The sequence below is a fragment of the Petromyzon marinus genome, chromosome 64, assembly GCF_048934315.1.
Source record: "Petromyzon marinus isolate PM22_M1 ecotype Great Lakes invasive population chromosome 64, UKy_Petmar_22M1.pri1.0, whole genome shotgun sequence".
Classification (NCBI taxonomy): Eukaryota; Metazoa; Chordata; class Hyperoartia; order Petromyzontiformes; family Petromyzontidae; genus Petromyzon; species Petromyzon marinus.
Window position 1 is genome coordinate 10,603,752 of NC_133730.1, and position 19,796 is coordinate 10,623,547.

General features: G+C 51.8%; 1 protein-coding gene across 8 annotated transcripts in view; it reads left to right on the forward strand.

Moving 5' to 3' along the window:
- Positions 1-4,520: 4,520 nt before the first annotated feature.
- SAP130 (Sin3A associated protein 130) overlaps positions 4,521-19,796 on the forward strand; it is a 37,957-nt gene continuing 22,681 nt past the window's right edge. The window contains exons 1-9 of one of the 8 annotated variants that reach the window (XM_076054147.1): positions 4,521-4,668; positions 10,485-10,585; positions 11,492-12,153; positions 12,922-13,101; positions 14,917-15,034; positions 15,700-15,791; positions 17,620-17,756; positions 18,411-18,561; positions 19,312-19,396. In XM_076054147.1, the coding sequence (XP_075910262.1) occupies positions 4,595-4,668; positions 10,485-10,585; positions 11,492-12,153; positions 12,922-13,101; positions 14,917-15,034; positions 15,700-15,791; positions 17,620-17,756; positions 18,411-18,561; positions 19,312-19,396 (1,600 nt within the window). In that variant the 5' untranslated portion in view covers positions 4,521-4,594. Of the gene's footprint in view, positions 4,669-4,831; positions 5,033-5,061; positions 5,509-10,484; positions 10,586-11,491; positions 12,154-12,921; positions 13,102-14,916; positions 15,035-15,699; positions 15,792-17,619; positions 17,757-18,410; positions 18,562-19,311; positions 19,397-19,796 lie in introns of those variants that run through there. The other 7 variants (XM_076054148.1, XM_076054149.1, XM_076054155.1 and 4 more) reach the window with 7 other exon arrangements.

The window sequence follows — 19,796 nt, forward strand, 5'->3', positions numbered from 1 at the left end:
GATTGCTTGTGTTGCAGCCGAAACGTCGTGAGAATTTTATTGTTTTATATTTTTATTGTTTCCCTTCTACGTGACTTTACCGAAAGAACCAATAATACGAATCCCTGCAGTCACGAAAGCTTTAAATCAAAATGCTTCAAATCGCTTTAAACAATTGTTGTAGGAGTGTTGTTATAACAATTAGTGTTGTTATAACAATTCTATATTTATTTAAAGTTTCGCATTTTTATGTGACGTCACATTTCTCAAATCCCCCCCCCCTCGTCACACATCGTCACAAATGTCTGACCCCCCCCCCAACCCCCCAGGTACGTGACATCATTTATGGACGGCCCCTAATAAAAAAAAAATCATCTTGTTCACGTCCCATAAGCCACGAGGCATGATCCCAACAAACAGCCGCTGGCTTCTGCGTCACAAACTCTGGAGCGGTCTCAATCTTCATCAGCAGGGCGAGTCTCGCTGCAACCGCCGATGGTGAAACTGCAAGGTGTTGATTAGCCCTAGGGGCCGTCCATAAATGACGTCACGCACCTGGAGGGGGGTCAGACATTTGTGACGATGTGTGACGAGGGGGGGGGGGTTGAGAAATGTGACGTCACATGAAAATGCGCAACTTTAAATAAATATTAACACGTTCTACTTAAATAGACTTTTCAGAAATGTTTTCAGTTTTTTTTCAGTTCATTTATTTTGGTATAGCCCTGTGAGCCATTCGGCTCTTGAATCGGGTGCAACCACAACAAACAAAAAACAAAAACACGAACAAGAAAAACATCTTAAAGTGACTATGTGTGACTGTGCAAACAGAAAATCCAAGAAAAAACAGCAAAATATTCCTGAAAAAAGCACCGTACACCAACGCTGTGTGCAAAAAATCCCAGTAGGATGCAAGTCAAACAAAAACAACTACAAGAAAACTTAGATTAAGGCCATCAGTCTAACTCCGTACTACAACAAAACAAACATGTCCAAACCAAAAAACGTTTTCGAAATCACCAAAAAATAAAGCCATAATTGCAACGTAACAGGGATCACAGGGACTGTGACCGAATTTTTTACAATAAACTACATAAATAACATGTAACAGCAAATCCTAGAGCCATAGCTGGCTGCATGAGTTACTCCACAACAACAGAAGCATCAGTCGGAGTATCAAATTTTTCAATGCACCTTTAAGATTTGCACGCTAAATCAAAATACAGATAATACTTTGCAGCGTCATCCGAAGCGAAACATTTTATTCTACGCCAATGAATAGCAGTGGCAGCTAGGGGTGTACAACTCCTCTAGAGCAGTTTTGAGAGAAGATCTCATTTGTAGCGATTCAAGTTGCAGTTTATTGGCAATAGCATTCCAGACCCTGGGGGCATCAATAGCAAAGGCCCTTCCTCCAGTTTTTGTACGGCAATAGGGAATGTGAAGCTGGCAAACAAATTTGAGGTCAAATTTGTTCTTTGAAACAGAGAGGAGATCCAGCAGGTAGTCTGCGGATTTTGTTTGGAAGTACATCGTGAATAAATAAGATCTGGTGCACAAGCTGTTAAGTTTGACCCAATGTAGAGATCACAGTGGTGAGTCCTATATGGGCAGTTCAATGTACATGTTAAGGCCGAGTGATAGATGGAATCAAGCTTCTTCAGTACAGTACTTGGGGCTGATTTATACACGATGTCACAGTAGTCAAGTAGAGGCAGTATGGTAGCTTTTATCAATTCCAAACGGAACATTGTGGGGAAAAAGTGCTTATGTCGATACAGAAAACCAATTTTTATTTTTGTCTTTTTATAATCAATGTGATCTTCAAAATTCAGTTTTGAATCCAGGATGACCCCAAGATACTTATAGATCTTGACTTGCTCTATTTGATAATTATTTAAGGAATGTAATTGGGGAAAAATAACTTCCTGCTTTAGTCCTGGTGAGAAGCATAGCACCTTGGTTTTGGAGGTATTCAGGACTAGTTTAAGAGCAACTAGCTGATATTGTAGTTTGTTGAAATCACCCTGTAGCTTAGCAATCACGTCACCTGGAGAGCGGCCAGCAGTAATCAGTATCGTGTCATCTGCAAAAAGATTTACCCTGGAATGATCCAGGTCAGTGCCCAAGTCATTGACATGAAGAGAGAGCAAGAGGGGGCCGAGGATGGAAACCCTGTGGAACCCCTTTTGTTATCTTAACACTGTTTGACCTCCAACCATCTGTGAATACAGTTTGGGTGCAAGAAAAGAGGTAATTTTTTAACCATTTTACTGCGTTTTCGGAAAAACCGAGGCAACTTAGTTAACTAAGCAGGGTGTTGTGGTCTACTATCAAAAGCTTTGGACAGATCTAGAAAAAGACAGGCAGAGCACTGCTTATTATCAAGGCTACTGTTAATGTGATTCAGAGAGTCTAATGCAGCAGATGTGGCGCTGTTTTTTTCGGAACCCAGATTGTTTTAGATGTAGTAGATTGTTTGTGGACAGGAAACTGCTGATTTGGTAGGTCAATAATGTTTCAAAAATTTTCATCAACGGGGACAAAATTGAGATAGGTCGGTAGTTATTTGGATCATCTTTAGGGCCCCCTTTGTGAAGTGGACGGACATAGGAATGTTTCCATTCTAGAGGAACTGATGCTTCTTTGATGGACAGGTTGAAAATATGGGCTTTAGGTTTGTATATTAGGTGACCAACAGTTAGTAGAGCAAAGACGAGAATACTATCTGCTCCGGTAGAGGAGGACCCTTTGAGGTAGGACAGTTGTTTCAGAACATTACTTTCGTGGATTGGCTGGAAACTAAATTCGTTTAATGTTTGGACAGGGGTGTAGGAATTTGCATGAGCAGGGGTGACTTCCAATACATTATCAAAAAGATTACCAGCTTCAGAAAAATGAATGTTAAAATTGTCAACTATTTTTTTGGGTTCTGAAAAATATTCCCCATTTCGGTTAAGCTCAACGGGCAGATTGTTTGTTTTGGATGCCTTTTCGATACATTTGATTGTTTTCCATAAAATCCTGGCATTTCCATGCGATTCCAGGAGAGTGGAGGAAAAGTAGCCATTTTTTGCATGCCGTATTTTTTTGACGCATCTGTTCCTTATAATCCTGTATTCTAGCCAGTCATTGATCAAATTACTTTTCTGAGCACATGCCGAAGCCTTGTCCCTATAGTTTTCATGAGCTTTGTAATCAAAGGATCAAACCATGGTGGGTGCTTGCCTTTAGTTTTAAATCTAACCAACGGAGCATGTTTGTTAAGAATTTGGAGAAACGTGTACCTGAAGGTCTTTCAAGCCGTAGTCAGGTTGGGGATATCACAGACCTTGTCAATATCCGAGTGAAGCACATCATTAGTAAATGCCTGAGTGCTTTGGGTCTGGCTGATGATCTCACCCCAAAAATGAAGGAGTGATCACTAAGGTTATTACCCAGAACACCAGTCAGTGTGAAATTGTGAGGGGTATTTGTCAATAGGACGTCAAGCAGAGATGACTGTCCCGGATTTTTTAGGTTGGGTCTTGTGGGGACATTTATTAATTGAAACAGGTTAAATTCATCTGCAAAATTTGTGGCCACGGCTGGCAGGTTTAGCCAATTCCAATTTAGATCACCCACTAAAACTATTTCACCTTTAGGGACGCCCCCAAAACGCTCTCTCAGTGCAGATGCAGCTTCAACATCCTTCCCACTAGGCGGTCTATAGCAGCACACTACCAATATCTGTTGATCATTTGGGAGAGTTATTTTGAAAGCCAGACCTTCAAAGCAACATTTTTAAAACAAGGAGTGAGCTAGTCAACATGCAATAGTATTACGAACATAGATGGTAATTCCACCTCCTTTAGATCCTCGGTCAAGCCGAAAAAGGTTGTAGTGGTCAATCGCAATCTGCAAATCATTGACGGCAGGAGTGAGAAATGTGGTCTGTTAGGCAAAAAATGTCCGGGTCAAGATTTGCCACTTCTAGTTTTAGTTGACTTAATTTAATCACAAGCCCTCTGATGTTGACATGTAGAACACCAACACCTTTCCTGCCAGAAAAATCTACAGAATTATACGAGTTCTTTTCATTTGGGCCAGGATGAAGCTCAATACCACCCAGAAATAAGAAAAGTAGAATTAATAGTTTGCACAAGTATTTTCTGTGAAAGGATGAAGACCGGCGAACATCAGAGTGCAGCCCCACATTAAATACGCACTACAATGACAATAGTTTAAAGCGATTTGAAGCACGTTTTATTCTTTTTTGCCCGTGCTGAATGAATGTTGCTGAAGTGATGGCACTCCGAGATGGAGGTCGTGGCTGACGGGACCATGACAACACACTGCCTTGACGAGGGGCATGGGATAGCGCGTGACGTCACGACGAGCCCCCACGCGCGTGACGTCACTGTTTACTCCGATGGGGACTGGGCGTCACGGCGTACCTCACGCGCGACCCAACGTCGTGACGTCACGAAAACATGCGCTGCGTGTCGACGTCACCGCGCGGCGTCACGCCACCCATCGAATTTTTTGTTCTAACCACTCCTCTCCCCCCCCATGGCGGCCAATTGGCACGCGTGTTGGTGGCGCGCGAGCTCGGCTCGGCCAATGGGAGAGCGCAATGGGGGCGGGGCCCAGGCCTGGGACAAGCAACAGCGGAGAAGACGACGGTGGACAACGTTGCGAGTGCGCGAGGTGAGAGCGTGGGGGAGAGGGGAGAGTGTGGGAGAGCGTAGGGGAGAGGGGATAGCGTGGGGAGAGCGTGGGGGAGAGGGGAGAGAGCATAGGGGAGAGAGCGTGGGGGAGAGGGGAGAGAGCGAGGTGAGAGCGTAGGGGAGAGTGTGGGGAGAGCGTGGGGGAGAGGGGAGAGAGCGTAGGGGAGAGAGTGTGGGGGAGAGGGGAGAGAGCGAGGTGAGAGCGTAGGGGAGAGAGTGTTGGTGAGAGGAGAATGTGAGAGTGGCCGAGTATGGTGAGGGGCAGAGCGCGGTGGTGAGGTAGAGGTGAGTGAGAGCTCGTGTTGAGTGTGGTGAGACGGTGAGGAGCGCCGAGGTGAGTGCGGGTGAGCCGCGTTGCGTTGTTTGTGTATCTGTGTGTGCTGCGTGGCATACGGTGTGTTGCTCTCTACCACGGTCTATCCACTGCTGGATGAATTCGGCCCCTTCCGGCTGCTTCGCCTTCCCAGCGGTTCGGGTCGTGGTTCTGAACCGGTCCTGGGCCTCCCCTAGGTCGACTCAGCCTCAAATGAGTAGTACCCGATGTAGCGGTGTGAAGTAAACATCGCCACTGGGGAGACAAAGGCGGCCGGGCGTGGTGCTGGCCACCCACCCCCTCGTGTGCCGTGCCGGCCTGCGTCGGTGCTACTCGCCGATGGCACTTGCCCCTGCAGCCTGCGGAGGCTACGCGGGGGACATTTGTCTTAGTTTGCGGTGTGCGTGACCATCAACCACGGCCTATCCACTGCTGGATGAATGCGGCCCCCTTCCCTGCTGCTGCTTCGCCTACCCAGCCAACGCCGATGTGGACCCAGGGCCCTGGGTAACGCGGGGTGTTTCTTTGACCATACTTCACCATTTGGGTTCCCATATCCAGTCGAATCGCGCAGAGTCGTGTGCATGCAGTGCTCCGTGTATATTGTGCGATAGTGTGTATTGTACAGTGTGTGTATGTGTAATGTGTTGTGTGTGTAGTGTATGTGTAATGTGTTGTGTATATTATGTAGTGTAGTTAGTGTTCATAGTGTGTACAGTGTATACATTGTGTGTATGTGTTGTGTATGTAAAGTAGTGTACTGTGTGTATACTCGTGTAGTGTGTAGTTTATTTAGTGTTTGTACCTCAGAATAGCACTGTTGGCTACGTACGGCGGGAAATAAGTTCAAAATACATACATTGCAATGTCTATAGTGTATATATTGCAATGTCTATAGTGTATACATTTCAATGTCTATAGTGTATACATTGCAATGCCTATAGTGTATACATTGCAATGTCTATAGTGTATACATTGCAATGTCTATAGTGTATACATTGTAATGTCTAAAGTGTATACATTGCTTTGTCTATAGTGTAGACAGTGAGGGAAAAAAAGTATTTTATCCCCTGCTGATTTTGTACGTTTGCCCACTGACAAAGAAATTATCAGTCTATAATTTTAATGTTAGGTTTATTTGAACAGTGAGAGAAAGAATAACAACAACAAAATCCAGAAAAACGCATGTCAAAAATGTTATACATTGATTTGCATTTTAATGAGGGAAATAAGTATTTGACCCCCTCTCAATCAGAAACATTAATGGCTCCCAGGTGTCTTTTATACAGGTGACGAGCTGAGATTAGGAGCACACTCTTAAAGGGAGTGCTCCTAATCTCAGCTTGTTACCTGTATAAAAGACACTTGTCCACAGAAGCAATCAATCTGTCAGATTCCAAACTCTCCACCATGGCCAAGACCAAAGAGCTCTTCAATGATGTCAGGGACAAGATTGTAGACCTACACAAGGCTGGAATGGGCTACAAGACCATTGCCAAGCAGCTTGTTGAGAAGGTGACAACAGTTGGTGCGATTATTCGCAAATGGAAGAAATACAAAAGAACGGTCAATCTCCCTCGGCCTGGGGCTCCATGCAAGATCTCACCTCGTGGAGTTGCAATGATCATGAGAACGGTGAGGAATCAGCCCAGAACTACACGGGAGGATCTTGTCAATGATCTCAAGGCAGCTGGGACCATAGTCTCCAAGAAAACAATTGGTAACACACTACGCTGTGAAGGAATTAAATCCTGCAACACCCGCAAGGCCCCCCTGCTCAAGAAAGCACATATACATGCCCGTCTGAAGTTTTCCAATGAACATCTGAATGATTCAGAGGACAACTGGGTGAAAGTGTTGTGGTCAGATGAGACCAAAATGGAGCTCTTTGGCATCAACTCAACTCGCCGTGTTTGGAGGAGGAGGAATGCTGCCTATGACCCCAAGAACACCATCCCCACCGTCAAACATGGAGGTGGAAACATGCTTTGGGGGTGTTTTTCTGCTAAGGGGACAGGACAACTTCACCGAATCAAAGGGACGACGGACGGGGCCATGTACCGTCAAATCTTGGGTGAGAACCTCCTTCCCTCAGCCAGGGCATTCAAAATGGGTCGTGGATGGGTATTCCAGCATGACAATGACCCAAAACACACGGCCAAGGCAACAAAGGAGTGGCTCAAGAAGAAGCACATTAAGGTCCTGGAGTGGCCTAGCCAGTCTCCAGACCTTAATCCCATAGAAAATCTGTGGAGGGAACTGAAGGTTCGAGTTGCCAACCGTCAGCCTCGAAACCTTAATGACTTGGAGAAGATCTGCAAAGAGGAGTGGGACAAAATCCCCCCTGAAATGTGTGCAAAACTGGTGGCCAACTACAAGAAACGTCTGACCTCTGTGATTGCCAACAAGGGTTTTGCCACCAAGTACTAAGTCACGTGTTGCAGAGGGGTCAAATACTTATTTTCCTCATTAAAATGCCAATCAATTTATAAAATTTTTGACATGCGTTTTTCTGGAATTTTTTGTTGTTATTCTGTCTCTCACTGTTCAAATAAACCTACCATTAAAATTATAGACAGATCATTTCTTTGTCAGTGGGCAAACGTACAAAATCAGCAGGGGATCAAATACTTTATTCCCTCACTGTACATTGCAATCTCTATAGTGTATGTATTGCAATGTCTATAGTGTATACATTGCAATGTCTATAGTGTATACATTGCAATGTCTACAGTGTATGCATTGCAAGGTCTATAGTGTATTCATTGCAGTGTCTATAGTGTATACATTGCAATGTTTATAGTGTATACATTGCAAGGTCTATAGTGTATACATTGCAATGTCTATAGTTTATACATTTCAAGGTCTATAGTGTATACATTGCAGTGTCTATAGTGTATACATTGCAATGTCTATAGTGTATACATTTCAAGGTCTATAGTGTATACATTGCAGTGTCTATAGTGTATACATTGCAAGGTCTATAGTGTATACATTGCAATGTCTATAGTGTATACATTGGAATGTCTATAGTGTATACATTGCAGTGTCTATAGTGTATACATTGCAGTGTCTATAGCGTATACATTGCAATGTCTATAGTGTATACATTGCAGTGTCTATAGTGTATACATTGCAGTGTCTATAGTGTATACATTGCAGTGTCTATAGCGTATACATTGCAATGTCTATAGCGTATACATTGCAGTGTCTATAGTGTATACATTGCAGTGTCTATAGTGTATACATTGCAATGTCTATAGTGTATATATTGCAATGTCTATAGTGTATACATTGCAGTGTCTATAGTGTATACATTGCAGTGTCTATAGTGTATACATTGCAAGGTCTATAGTGTATACATTGCAGTGTCTATAGTGTATACATTGCAAGGTCTATAGTGTATACATTGCAATGTCTATAGTGTATACATTTCAAGGTATATTGTGCATACATTGCAGTGTCTATAGTGTATACATTGCAGTGTCTATAGTGTATACATTGCAATGTCTATAGTGTATACATTGCAGTGTCTATAGTGTATACATTGCAGTGTCTATAGTGTATGTATTGCGTGGTTTCCCTACTTGGCGGTGTGCTTATGACCAGCTCCGATTTGCTAGCAGAGGTCTCACTCCGAATCAGTCGAGTGGCTTTGTCTTTTCATCAGCTGCGTCAGCTTACCTGGCCGCTCGCTCCATACCAAACAAAGCTCCGGGTCTTCTTGGTCACAGTCATGCCCTTCCTTCTCTGTTTGCGAAACGTGAACCCCTCTAATGGGACACCTGCGACGGTTAGAAAACATTCAGACTGGACTGCCTGCGATCCATCCCGAGTTTAACCAGGCTGGATTGTGTTGAGGAGCTCCAGTATCCTTCAACGATCTGAACACAGTCCCATCATCCGTGAGCTCCTCCGGTAGGCGATGCTTCCTTGGCTGGGTCATGTAGATCGCATGCCCAGCCACCGCAGGCCCATGCAGCTAGGGGCGGGGGGCTAAACAGGCGTTGCATGGGCTGGAGAAGAGATGGACTGAGATGTGGTACAGGAGGATGTGGAGCTGAGTGGACTTGCGGATGCCAGATATCAGCGGTGTCAAGATCGGCCACTATGAAGGAGGCTCATGAAGGACGCTGCTGGGCGGTGAGAGGCAGTCGCCCTCCAGCAACAGTGGAGGGCAGGCTCACAACAACGAGCTGAGCGCCGCGCGGATAAAACGCAGAGAGTTAGCACAGTGGGGGGCACAGCTAGCGGTGCATCTACCAGTCATCGCAGTCAGTCAACCCATGGCACCTGGGTCTGTCACTTCACGTAGCTTCAAAGAGCACCTAGTCTGGCACAAGCCCCGTGGTGACGTCACCGTCACTTATTGATGAATGGAGGTTGCTGTTGCATCTGTGCATCTGTGTGTGGTGAGAATATCTGTGTATTTGTAATGAGAATCGTTATTTACAAATTAACCTTATGACGGTACCCCGGGGTACCATAGTACCCCAGCTCTCGCATGATGTCCGTGATGCAGTCACTTTTAGTCCAATCGACTCCTCTCGACGAGCTGTACACTACGATGCACCACCACGGTGCATACGAGCGTTCAGGGTTTCAGCGCAATCGTCCTCGCTGTGTTTCGAGATCGCGGAGTGGCACTGGTTTCGAATTGATTGGTACCCCAGTCACGGAGTGAAGTACACCCCTAGAAAAAAAAGTCTCCCAGAAATAAAATATTTAATTGCCTCGGCCGGTTTGTATTATTTGGAACGCGGGGTACCACCATGTCACGTGTGGAACTACGTGCAGTATCTGTTTGTGTACCTCTGTGTTTTATATATGTAGCTACGTGTGTTTATATTGTAGTGTGTGCATCTCTGTGTATCGCTGTGTGTGTATCTCAAAGTGCACCTAGCCTGGCACAATCAGTGAACCGGTCCTGGGTCTCTTCTAGGTCGACTCAGCCTCAAATGAGTACCTGGTGCGGTGTGTAAAATCTTTGCCACTGGGGAGACAAAGGCGGTCCGGCGTGGTGCTGGACACCCACCCCCTCGTGTACCGTGCCGCCCTTCATAGGTGCTACTCGCTCACAGTGTTTGCCCCAACAGCCTGTTCAGGCTATACGGGGAATCTTTAGGTAGTTTAGCGGGAAGTATGCTGCGCTATGAACCCGGCAATCCAAGTTCAAGTCCTACTCACGGCCAACAGCAGTGACGAGTATCCAAAATCGGTCCTGAGCCTCCTTTTGAGGTCGACTCAGCCTCAAATTAGTACGTGCTGCGGTGTGTAAATACATCACCACTGGGGAGACAAAGGCGGCCAAGCGGGCGTGCTGTTGCCCACCCACCCCCTCGTGTGCCGTGCCGGCCTCCATAGGTGCTCGCTAACAGCACTTGTCCCAACAGTCTGTTGAGGGCTGTACGGGGCGATATTTGTCATTGTATCTCATTAACCCGTGCGTGCGTGTATGTGTGCGTGTCCCCGTGTGCCCACAGTGCGCCCCCAGCCATGAGCGGCCACCAGTTGGCCAGTTCCTCAGGGGGTGGAGGGAGCTCTGGGCAGCCCAACCCAAGTGGGCCCGGTGGTACCCCTCCAGGTGGGGCCCTACCCCCACGCACGGGGGGATCCCACTCGACACACACACGCTCTCTCGTCACCATCTTCCTCACGGGCCTTGGTCCATTTACTGATGGATGTAGACCTCCCCGTGTCTGTTTGACGCGTAGCATTTCGCGACCAATATCCATAAGAGGTTTTTTTTGTGGGTTAGATCGCGTAAATTTAAACCTTCCACCACCCGGCAGCCAATTAGTAATATTTGTCACGTTAACAAAACGTGCCGATTAGTTACTAGTTCAGCCCACCGGTGTGTTGGAGGGTAAATCGACAGCATGTACAATTCGAGCAATATGACATTTCGCTGGTAATTACATCAAGCATCATTGGGCGATTTTTTTCTCACTAACCATTACATCTGGATGTAATTACCAGCGAAACGTTGTACTCAAATTGTAAATGTTGTGGCTGAAGTAGAAACTAATTGGCACATTTTGTTCACGTGACAAACCTCGCTAATTTGCTGTCGGGTGGTGGCAGTTTAATGACACATTTATACTGATGCCATCGAACCTCCTCGTGTCATATCGCCCTCTTGTCAGTATGGTGTACGTATGTCGAGCGGTGGTGCAGTGGTCACCAAGTTGTGGCACGTATGTATTCACACCGTACATAGCCAACCTTGCTAATCGGTTGGCTATGTACGGGATCGAGTTACGGTCATGGGCCAACAGTGACGAATATCTGAACCGGTCATGGGCCTCCTTCCCCTATAAAACACCGGCGTTGGGAAGATAAAGGTGGCAAGGGCACGGTGCTGGCCACGCTGCTGCCCCTCGCATGCCGCGTCGGCCTACAAAGGGACCTGGGCGACGACAACAACACAACGACAACACTTGCCCCGGCAGTGGCTGAAGGCTCTGGGGGGATGTTTGTGTGTGCCTAGGCAAGTGCGACGACCCCACCACGGGCTCTTCCCACGCCGTCATGGCCGCCTCGGGGCCTTACCGCGACGACAAGATGGAGGCCGTTGCCGTGCGCCCCTATCCGCAGATCCAGCCGTCCCAGCACGCACCACTCTCTTCCCAGAGCGCACCGGGCTCGCAGGGTGGGGCGGTGGCGGCTGTGGTGGCGGCCGCGGCGGCGGCCCTCCCGCAGGGCGCGCCACCGCTCGTCGCCCACACGTCCCACGGCGCCCTGCAGCAGCAGCAGCAGCAGCAGCTGCAGCAGCAGCAGCAGCCGGTGTCGGCGACCGTGTTGGCCGGCGGCACGACCGGCGCTCCCGCCGGCCACGCGGCCGTGCACATGGCGCAGCAGCAGCAGCAGCGGCAACACACGGCGTCGCCGGGCCTGGCCGCCGCCATTGGCCTGCCTCCCGGCGTGCACCTCCCGGCGTTTGGTGGCGGCGGCCACTCGCCCTCGCTGTGCGCCGCGGGGATGTCGCAGCTGCCCCAGCACCACACGGCGGCTCACGCGGCCCCCCCGTCCGCCCCGTCCGCGCTCGCCTCGTCGTCGTCGCCGGCAGCGGCGGCGGCGGCGTCCTCGGCGGCGCTCGCGACGCACCTGCCGGGGCACATCCAAGCCGTCTTCCCCGAGGCCGTCGCCAAGGTGGGGGGAAGCTGACACCCCTGCAGGGCCACCTCCGGTGCACCCCGGCCGGTGGGCCCGGTCGGTGGACCCTAGCCGGGGGTGGTGAACCCCACCGGTGGGCTCCAGCGATGGACGTCAGCAGCGGACCCCAGCCGGTGGACCCCCGTGTCCGGCCGGGGGCGCGGTTCCTAAAGCCGGGCTGCGCACCTGAGCCATCGGTCGCCCGGCTTGGTTGCGTGCAGCTGGATCCCACCACTTGTGCGTGGACGTCTCCAGCAACCGCTTGCCAGTCGTTATGCAGCCGGTTGCTCAGGATAGAGGCATGGCTCCTGTGCGTGTGTTTATGTGTGTTTGTGCGCGCGTATCTCTGTGTACGTGTGTGTGTGTGGGGAGCGCTATTGTAGCGGTTTGGGCTTTGGGCTGCAAAACTGGCGACCCGAGTTCGATTCCCGCTCATGGCCACCGCCAGTGATGATTATCTGAATGTGTCCCGGGCTTCCCCTAGGTCGGGTCAGCCTAAAATGAGTACCTGGTGCGATGTGTAAACATCGCCACTGGGGAGACAAAGGCGGCCAGGTGTGGTGCTGGCCACCCCACCCCCTCGTGTGCCGTGCTGGCCTTCACAGGTGCTACTCGCCAACGGCACTTGCCCCAACAGTCTGTTGCAGGCTTTACGGGGGATCTTTGTCTTTGTGTGTCTGTGTACATGTCTCTGTGTGTACGTGCATCTCTGTGTGCTTGGCATCTGCTCGCGTTGTGAAAATGTCCACCTGCTTTTTCCCCCAGCAGTCGGGGAAGCTGCCCCTTCCAACGCGCCCCATCGCTCCGGCTCCTGCCATCCCTCCAGGGCCCCCCGCGCACTCGGCTCCCTCTGTCAAGGGCCCCCCACACGCTGGCGCCGGCCTTGAGACCGGGGGGGTGCCCCCCACCACCACCATCCCCGTCGCCACCATCAGCGGGCAGCAGGTGACGCTGCCGTTTGCTCGGTCAGGGTCAACGCGGCATCGTGCGTGCGCGTGAACCCTCGAGGTGTCAGTGGCTGCCGGCCACGCAAGCCCCTCGCGTTGTCGTGGCCCCCTTCGTAAGTGCTTGCTGTGAACGGCACTTGCCCCTTCGGTCTGTTGAAGGCTACACGGGGGGGGGGGATCTTTGTCTTTGGACCCTCGGCGTTGCGTGGGCACAGACGGAAGCGTACGTTCGCCTGTGTGTGTGTGCGCTTGTGTCAGTGTGGGCGAGCGTTAGTGTCAGTGTGTGTGTGTTAGTGTGAGTGTGTGTGCGTTAGTGTCAGTGTGGGGAGCGTTAGTGTCAGTGTGGGGAGCGTTAGTGTCAGTGTGGGGAGTGTTAGTGTCAGTGTGGGGAGTGTTAGTGTCAGTGTGGGGAGCGTTAGTGTCAGTGTGGGGAGCGTTAGTGTCAGTGTGGGGAGCGTTAGTGTCAGTGTGGGGAGTGTTAGTGTCAGTGTGGGGAGCGTTAGTGTCAATGTGGGGAGCGTTAGTGTCAGTGTGGGGAGCGTTAGTGTCAGTGTGGGGAGCGTTAGTGTCAGTGTGGGGAGCGTTAGTGTCAGTGTGTGTGTGTGTTAGTGTCAGTGTGGGGAGCGTTAGTGTCAGTGTGGGGAGCGTTAGTGTCAGTGTGGGGAGCGTTAGTGTCAGTGTGGGCGAGCGTTAGTGTCAGTGTGTGTGCGCTTGTGTCAAAGTGGGCGAGCGTTAGTGTCAATGTGGGGAGTGTTAGTGTCAGTGTGGGGAGCGTTAGTGTCAGTGTGGGGAGCGTTAGTGTCAGTGTGTGTGTGTGTTAGTGTCAGTGTGTGTGCGTTAGTGTCAGTGTGGGGAGCGTTAGTGTCAGTGTGGGGAGCGTTAGTGTCAGTGTGGGCGAGCGTTAGTGTCAGTGTGGGCGAGCTACGAACTCGGCGATCAGTGTTGGATTCCCGCTCACGGCCACCAACACCAGTGACGATTATCTGAACCGGTCCTTGGCCATCCCTTGGGTCGTCTCGGCCTCAAATGAGTACCTGGTGCGGTGTAAAAACATCGACTCTAGAGAGATGAAGGCGACTGCGTGGTGTTAGCCACCCAACCCCTGGTGTGGTCGAGCCGGCCTTCATAGGTGCTCGCTGACAGCACTTGCCCCAACAGTCTGTCAAGGCTACAAGAGGGATATTTGTCTTCGTGTCAATGTCTATGCCTGTGTAAGTGTGTATGCATGTGCAAGCTAGTGTACCATGCGTGAGCTTGTGTATGTGTGTGACAGTTTGTGCAGAGGGAAAAATTATTGAGGTTCATTACTGTGGCTCACGCACCTTTCTATGGTTGCGTTGGGTAGCGCAGTCCAGGCCTCCACAGAAAACCCTGGCTGATGGAGGAGGTTTCCGGCTGGAATGAGGAGGCTTGCTGCAGCCTACGCTCGGAGGTGCTGAGAGCGTGTGTGTGTGTGTGTTAACGCCCGTGTGTGTTTACGCCCGTTTGTCTGCGTGGTGGGGAGCGGTAGTGCAGTGGTTAGTGCACTGCGCAATGAACCCAGCGATCTGAGTTTGATTCCCGCTCACGGCCAACACCAGTGATGATTATCTGAACCTGTCCTGGGCCTCCCTAAGGTCGACTCGGCCTTAAATGAGTACCTGGTGCGGTGTGTAAACATCATCACGAGGGAGGCAAAGGCGGCCGGGTGTGGTGCTGACCACCCACCCCCTCGTGTGCCGTGCCAGCCTTCATAGGTGCTCGCTAACAGCACTTGCCCCAACAGTCTAGTTAAGGCTGTACGGGTGATCTTCGTCTTTGTGTGTGTACCCAGGGTCCGGGTGGCGTACCACACCACCCCATCGTGGGAGCGGGGGTCCAGGCCGTGCAGATGTCAATCATCCGTAGCACGGTGCAGGGGGCGCCCTCCGTCTTCTCCCATCTACCCAGGGGTGCGCATATACACGCGTGTGTGTGTGCGTGCGTGCGTGTGTGCGTGTGTGCGTGTGTGCGTGCGTGCGTGTGTGTGTGCGTGTGTGCGTGCATGTGTGTGTGCATGTGTGCGTGCGTGTGTGTGTGCGTGCGTGCATGTGCGCGTGCGTGCGTGCATGTGTGCGTGCGTGTGTGTGCGCGCGTGTGCATGTGTGCGTGCGTGTGTGTGCGTGTGTGTGTGCATGTGTGCGTGCGTGCGTGTGTGTGCGCGCGTGTGCATGTGTGCGTGCGTGTGCGTGCGTGTGTGCGTGCATGTGTGCGCGTGTGAGCAGAAGTGTAGCGTAACAAACCTGGCGACCCAGGTTCGATTCCCGCTCACGGCCAACACCAGTGATGATTATCTGAACCGGCTGTGAGCCTCCCCTAAGTCAACTCAGCCTCAAATTAGTATCTGGTGCGGTGTGTAAACATCGTCACTAAGGAGACAAAGGTGGCCGGGCGTGGTGCTGTTCACCCACCCACCCCTTCGTGTGCCGTGCCAGCCCCCATAGGTGCTCGCTAACAGCACTTGCCCCAACAGTCTGTTAAGGCTATACGGGCGATCTTTGTCGTTGTTTGTACGTGTGCGGTGATTTAACTGACGGCTGCGCTCGTTAACCGCGATGGCGCTGTGCTGTGGTGGCAGGGGCCGCGGTGGCTGCTGCCATCTCCACTCCCAAAGGGGTGACCACAACGGTGCTGCGCAACCCCACGCCACCCATCATCCACCCCATACAGGTGCCGGCCCTGCCTCCCTCTCCACCAACACCAACGCCAGCACCAACACTACCACCAACACCAACGCCAGCACCAACACTACCACCAACACTACCTGCAACACTACCACAAGCACCAGACACCAACACTACTACCACCACAAACACCACCACCAACACTACCATAAACACCAGACACCAACACTACCGCCAATACTACCGCCAGTACTACTGTAGTGGGTTCAACTGAGTCGCAGACGTACATTAACTCAAGGGGGTTACTGCCCCTTTACCAGATAACCTATGGTGGTGGACCACCAGGCTAACTACGCTAGTTACCGGGAGTAGCTACAACAGACAGGACCCTGGCTTGGGTCCTCGTCCACGTGTTGGTGACTTCTTCTTGGACGTAGATCGTAGATCTTCAGATGACGAGAGCAACGCTGGAACCCCGGTCCCTGTGAGGACCCGGTTTAAATGCTCCCGGGTCGTGGCTGGCCCCGCCCTTGGCCACGACTACCTTCGAGAAACCTCCTGGGGTTTCTCGACCCTTGCCGTAGGATCTCACCCTGACACGTGACCACCCCCTAGCCTCCACCTGGGGCCCTGTGTAGATCTTACTGGTCACGTGACTTCCAGGGTCAACCAGAGTGCCATGGCCCAGGGTAACCTCTTCCCATGGCTGACACTCTCACACTCCCTTCTGTAGAAGTCAGCTCAGCACGCCACGCGTGGTGCCACTGAGCGCTATCCCAGCGCTCACCGAGCCCCCTCTAGGGCTGGTACTACACCCACCTACGGGGTGTTCCCTATGACAATGCATCGCACGCCGTGCCTCGCTAGAGCCGGCAGTACTAAGTGACATTCACGATGTCATTACACACGTGATGTCCACGATGTGAGTACACTACCACCAACACTACCGCCAACGCCACCGCCAACGCTACCGCCAACACTACCACCAACGCTACCACCAACGCTACCGCCAACGCTGCCGCCGACGTTACTACCGACGCTACCACTGACGCTACCACCAACACGATCGCCAACATCTGACACCAACATTACCCCTACCATTGTTCATGGTGTTTATCCGTGTGTGTGTGTCTATCTTATGTGTGTATCTTTTTCTGTCTCCCCGTGTGCGTCTGTGTCTTATGTATATATCTATCTGTTTCTCCATATGGGTGTATCAATGTATATTGTTGTGTGTGTGTGTGTACTGTATATTTATTTGTGTGTGTGTGTCCCTGTGCGTGTCTGTGTGTATACCTGTGTCTGTGTGTCTCTGCATCTGTATGTATATGTGGGGAGCGATAGTGTAGCGGTTAGCGCGCTGCGCTATGAACCTGGCGACCCGGGTTCGATTCCCGCTCACGGCCAACACCAGTGACGATTATCTGAACCGGTCCCGCGCCTCCCCTAGGTCGACTCAGCCTCAAATGAGTACCTGGTGCGGTGTGTAAACATCGCCACTAGGGAGACAAAGGCGGTCGGGCGTGGTGCTGGCCACCCACCCCCTCGTGTACCGTTCCGGCCTTCATAGGTGCTCGCTAACAGCACTTGCCCCTACAGTCTGTTAAGGCTATACGGGGGATCTGAAAAAAAATATGTGTCTCAATGCTGTGTCTCTGTGTATATCTGTTTCTCTTTATTTGGCTGTGTGTGTCTCTGCGTCTGTGTGTGTATATTTGTGTCTGTGTGCTTCTGTGCGTGTGTATAGTTGTATCTGTGTCTCTGTATGTGTCTGCGTGTATATCTCTGTGTGTGCCTGTGTTTATATCTGTGTGTATATATATCTGTGTGTGTCTATCTCTGTGTGCGTCTATCTCTGTATCTCCATCTCGCAGTCCCGCTTGGCGATGCCATCATCAGGCTCCTCCTCCTCCGGTCCGGGCCCGTCCATCGCCCCGGCTCCTCGTGCTCACTCTCCCTCTGTCTCCACGGCAACCGCATCCCATGGCAGCGTGGAGGCGAGCGCCCACGGGTAACAACAGCAGCAAAGACAAAGATCCCCCGTGTAGCCTGTAACAGACTGTTGGGGCGAGTGCTGTTAGCGAGCTGCACCGATGTAGGCCGGCACGGCACACGGGGGGGGGTGAGTGGCCAGCACCACGCCAGGCCGCCTTTGTCTCCTCTGTGGCGATATTGTTACACACCGCACCAGGTACTAATTTGAGGCTGAGTCGACCTAGGAGCGGCCCAGGACCGGTTCAGATCATCGTCACTGGTGTTGGTGGCCATGAGCGGGAATCGAACTCGGGTAGCCGGGTTTGTAGCGCAACGCGCTAACCGCTACACAACTGCTCTCCGCAACAACAGCACCACTCGCACCAACAGCAGCACCCTCACCACGGTAGTGCCGTGACGGTGGTGTGGCGTGCGCGTGCGGGCGTGCGGCGTGATGGTGGTTGTGCGGTTTTAGTGATAGGTGGCATTGGTGCGGTGATGGTTGTGCAGTGACGGTGGTGTGGTGTGCGCGCACAGGCGTGCGGCGATGGTGGCGGTGTGGTATTAGTGATGGATGGTAGTGGCGGTGGTGCGGTGATGGTTGCGCGGTGGTGAGGTGATGGTGGTGCGGTGTTAGTGATGAGTGGTGGAGGTGGTGCAGTGATAGTGGTGGTGTGGTGTGCGTGTATAGGCGTGTGGTTCCGGGCGCGCCACTCGGAGGGGTTGGGGCATCCGCCCGGCAGCACCAGCCCCCCACGGCGGAGCCCCCCCAGAGGTTCCCCCACGGCCCCCACTCCCACCCCACGGTGCAGCACAAGATCCAGCTGCAGGCGCTGCAGCAGGTGCGACTCCACACATACTCACCCTCACCACCACACCCTCACTCACATCCTCACGACACACTCACCACACACTCTCACTCACCCTCGCCACACCATCACTCACACCATCACCCCCACTCACCACACCCACAAACACGCACCCCCCACTCGCACTGTCACTCACAAACAGGTAGCACCACTCACCCCCCATTCTCACCATCAGCCAAAGACAAAGATCTCCCGTATAGCCTTAACAGACTGTAGGGGCAAGTGCTGTTAGCAACCACCTATGAAGGCCTGAACGGTACACGAGGGGGTTGGTAGCCAGCACCACGCCCGACCGCCTTTGTCTCCCCAGTGGCGATGTTTACACACCGCACCAGGTACTCATTTCAGGCTGAGTCGACCTAGGGGAGGCCCAGGACCGGTTCAGATAATCGTCACTGGTGTTGGCAATGAACGGGAATCGAACCCGGATAGCCAGGTTCATAGTGCAGCGTACTAATCGCTACACTACCGCTCCCCACAATCAGCCACACACACCCCACTCACACCCCACTCACACCTCACTCACACCCCACTCACACCCCACTCACACCCCACTCACACCCACGCTCACACCCCACTCACACACCCCACTCACACCCCACTCACACTCCACTCACACCCCACTCACACCCCACTCACACTCCACTCACACCCCACTCACACCCCACTCACACCCCACTCACACCCACGCTCACACCCCACGCTCCTGCCCATTTGTTGCAGAAAGCCATCCTGGGCCCTCCCATCCCCGTCACGGTGGCTCCCATCCAGAGCAGCGTGGCCACCGCCACTTCGTCCGTCTCCCAGAGTGAGTGGCACACCGGTACAGACAAAGATGTCCTGTGTATATATGCAGTGTGTATAACACTGAGCCATACACACTATGGTTGGGGGCAACACGTTTATTAACACAACTCTAACCACTACGGGCTCTCTAGCTAGGGGTGGCTATACTGTTCACTATGTGCGTGCGGGTTACTGTAGCGAACGGGCCAGTCAGCACACACGCCGTCTGATCGACGATATCGAGCTACAACTTCGACGAACGAGGAGCAAAGAGACACCGGACCCCAGGCTGATCCCCACAACGAACACCGATCCCTGTCGGGGCTCCCCCTTTACTACCCTGGCCGTGGTCTCGCCCCGCCCTCGTCCAGGCCCCCTGCTGTATCAATGCCGTGGCTCCCGGCCCCCGGTCACGCGTCCCT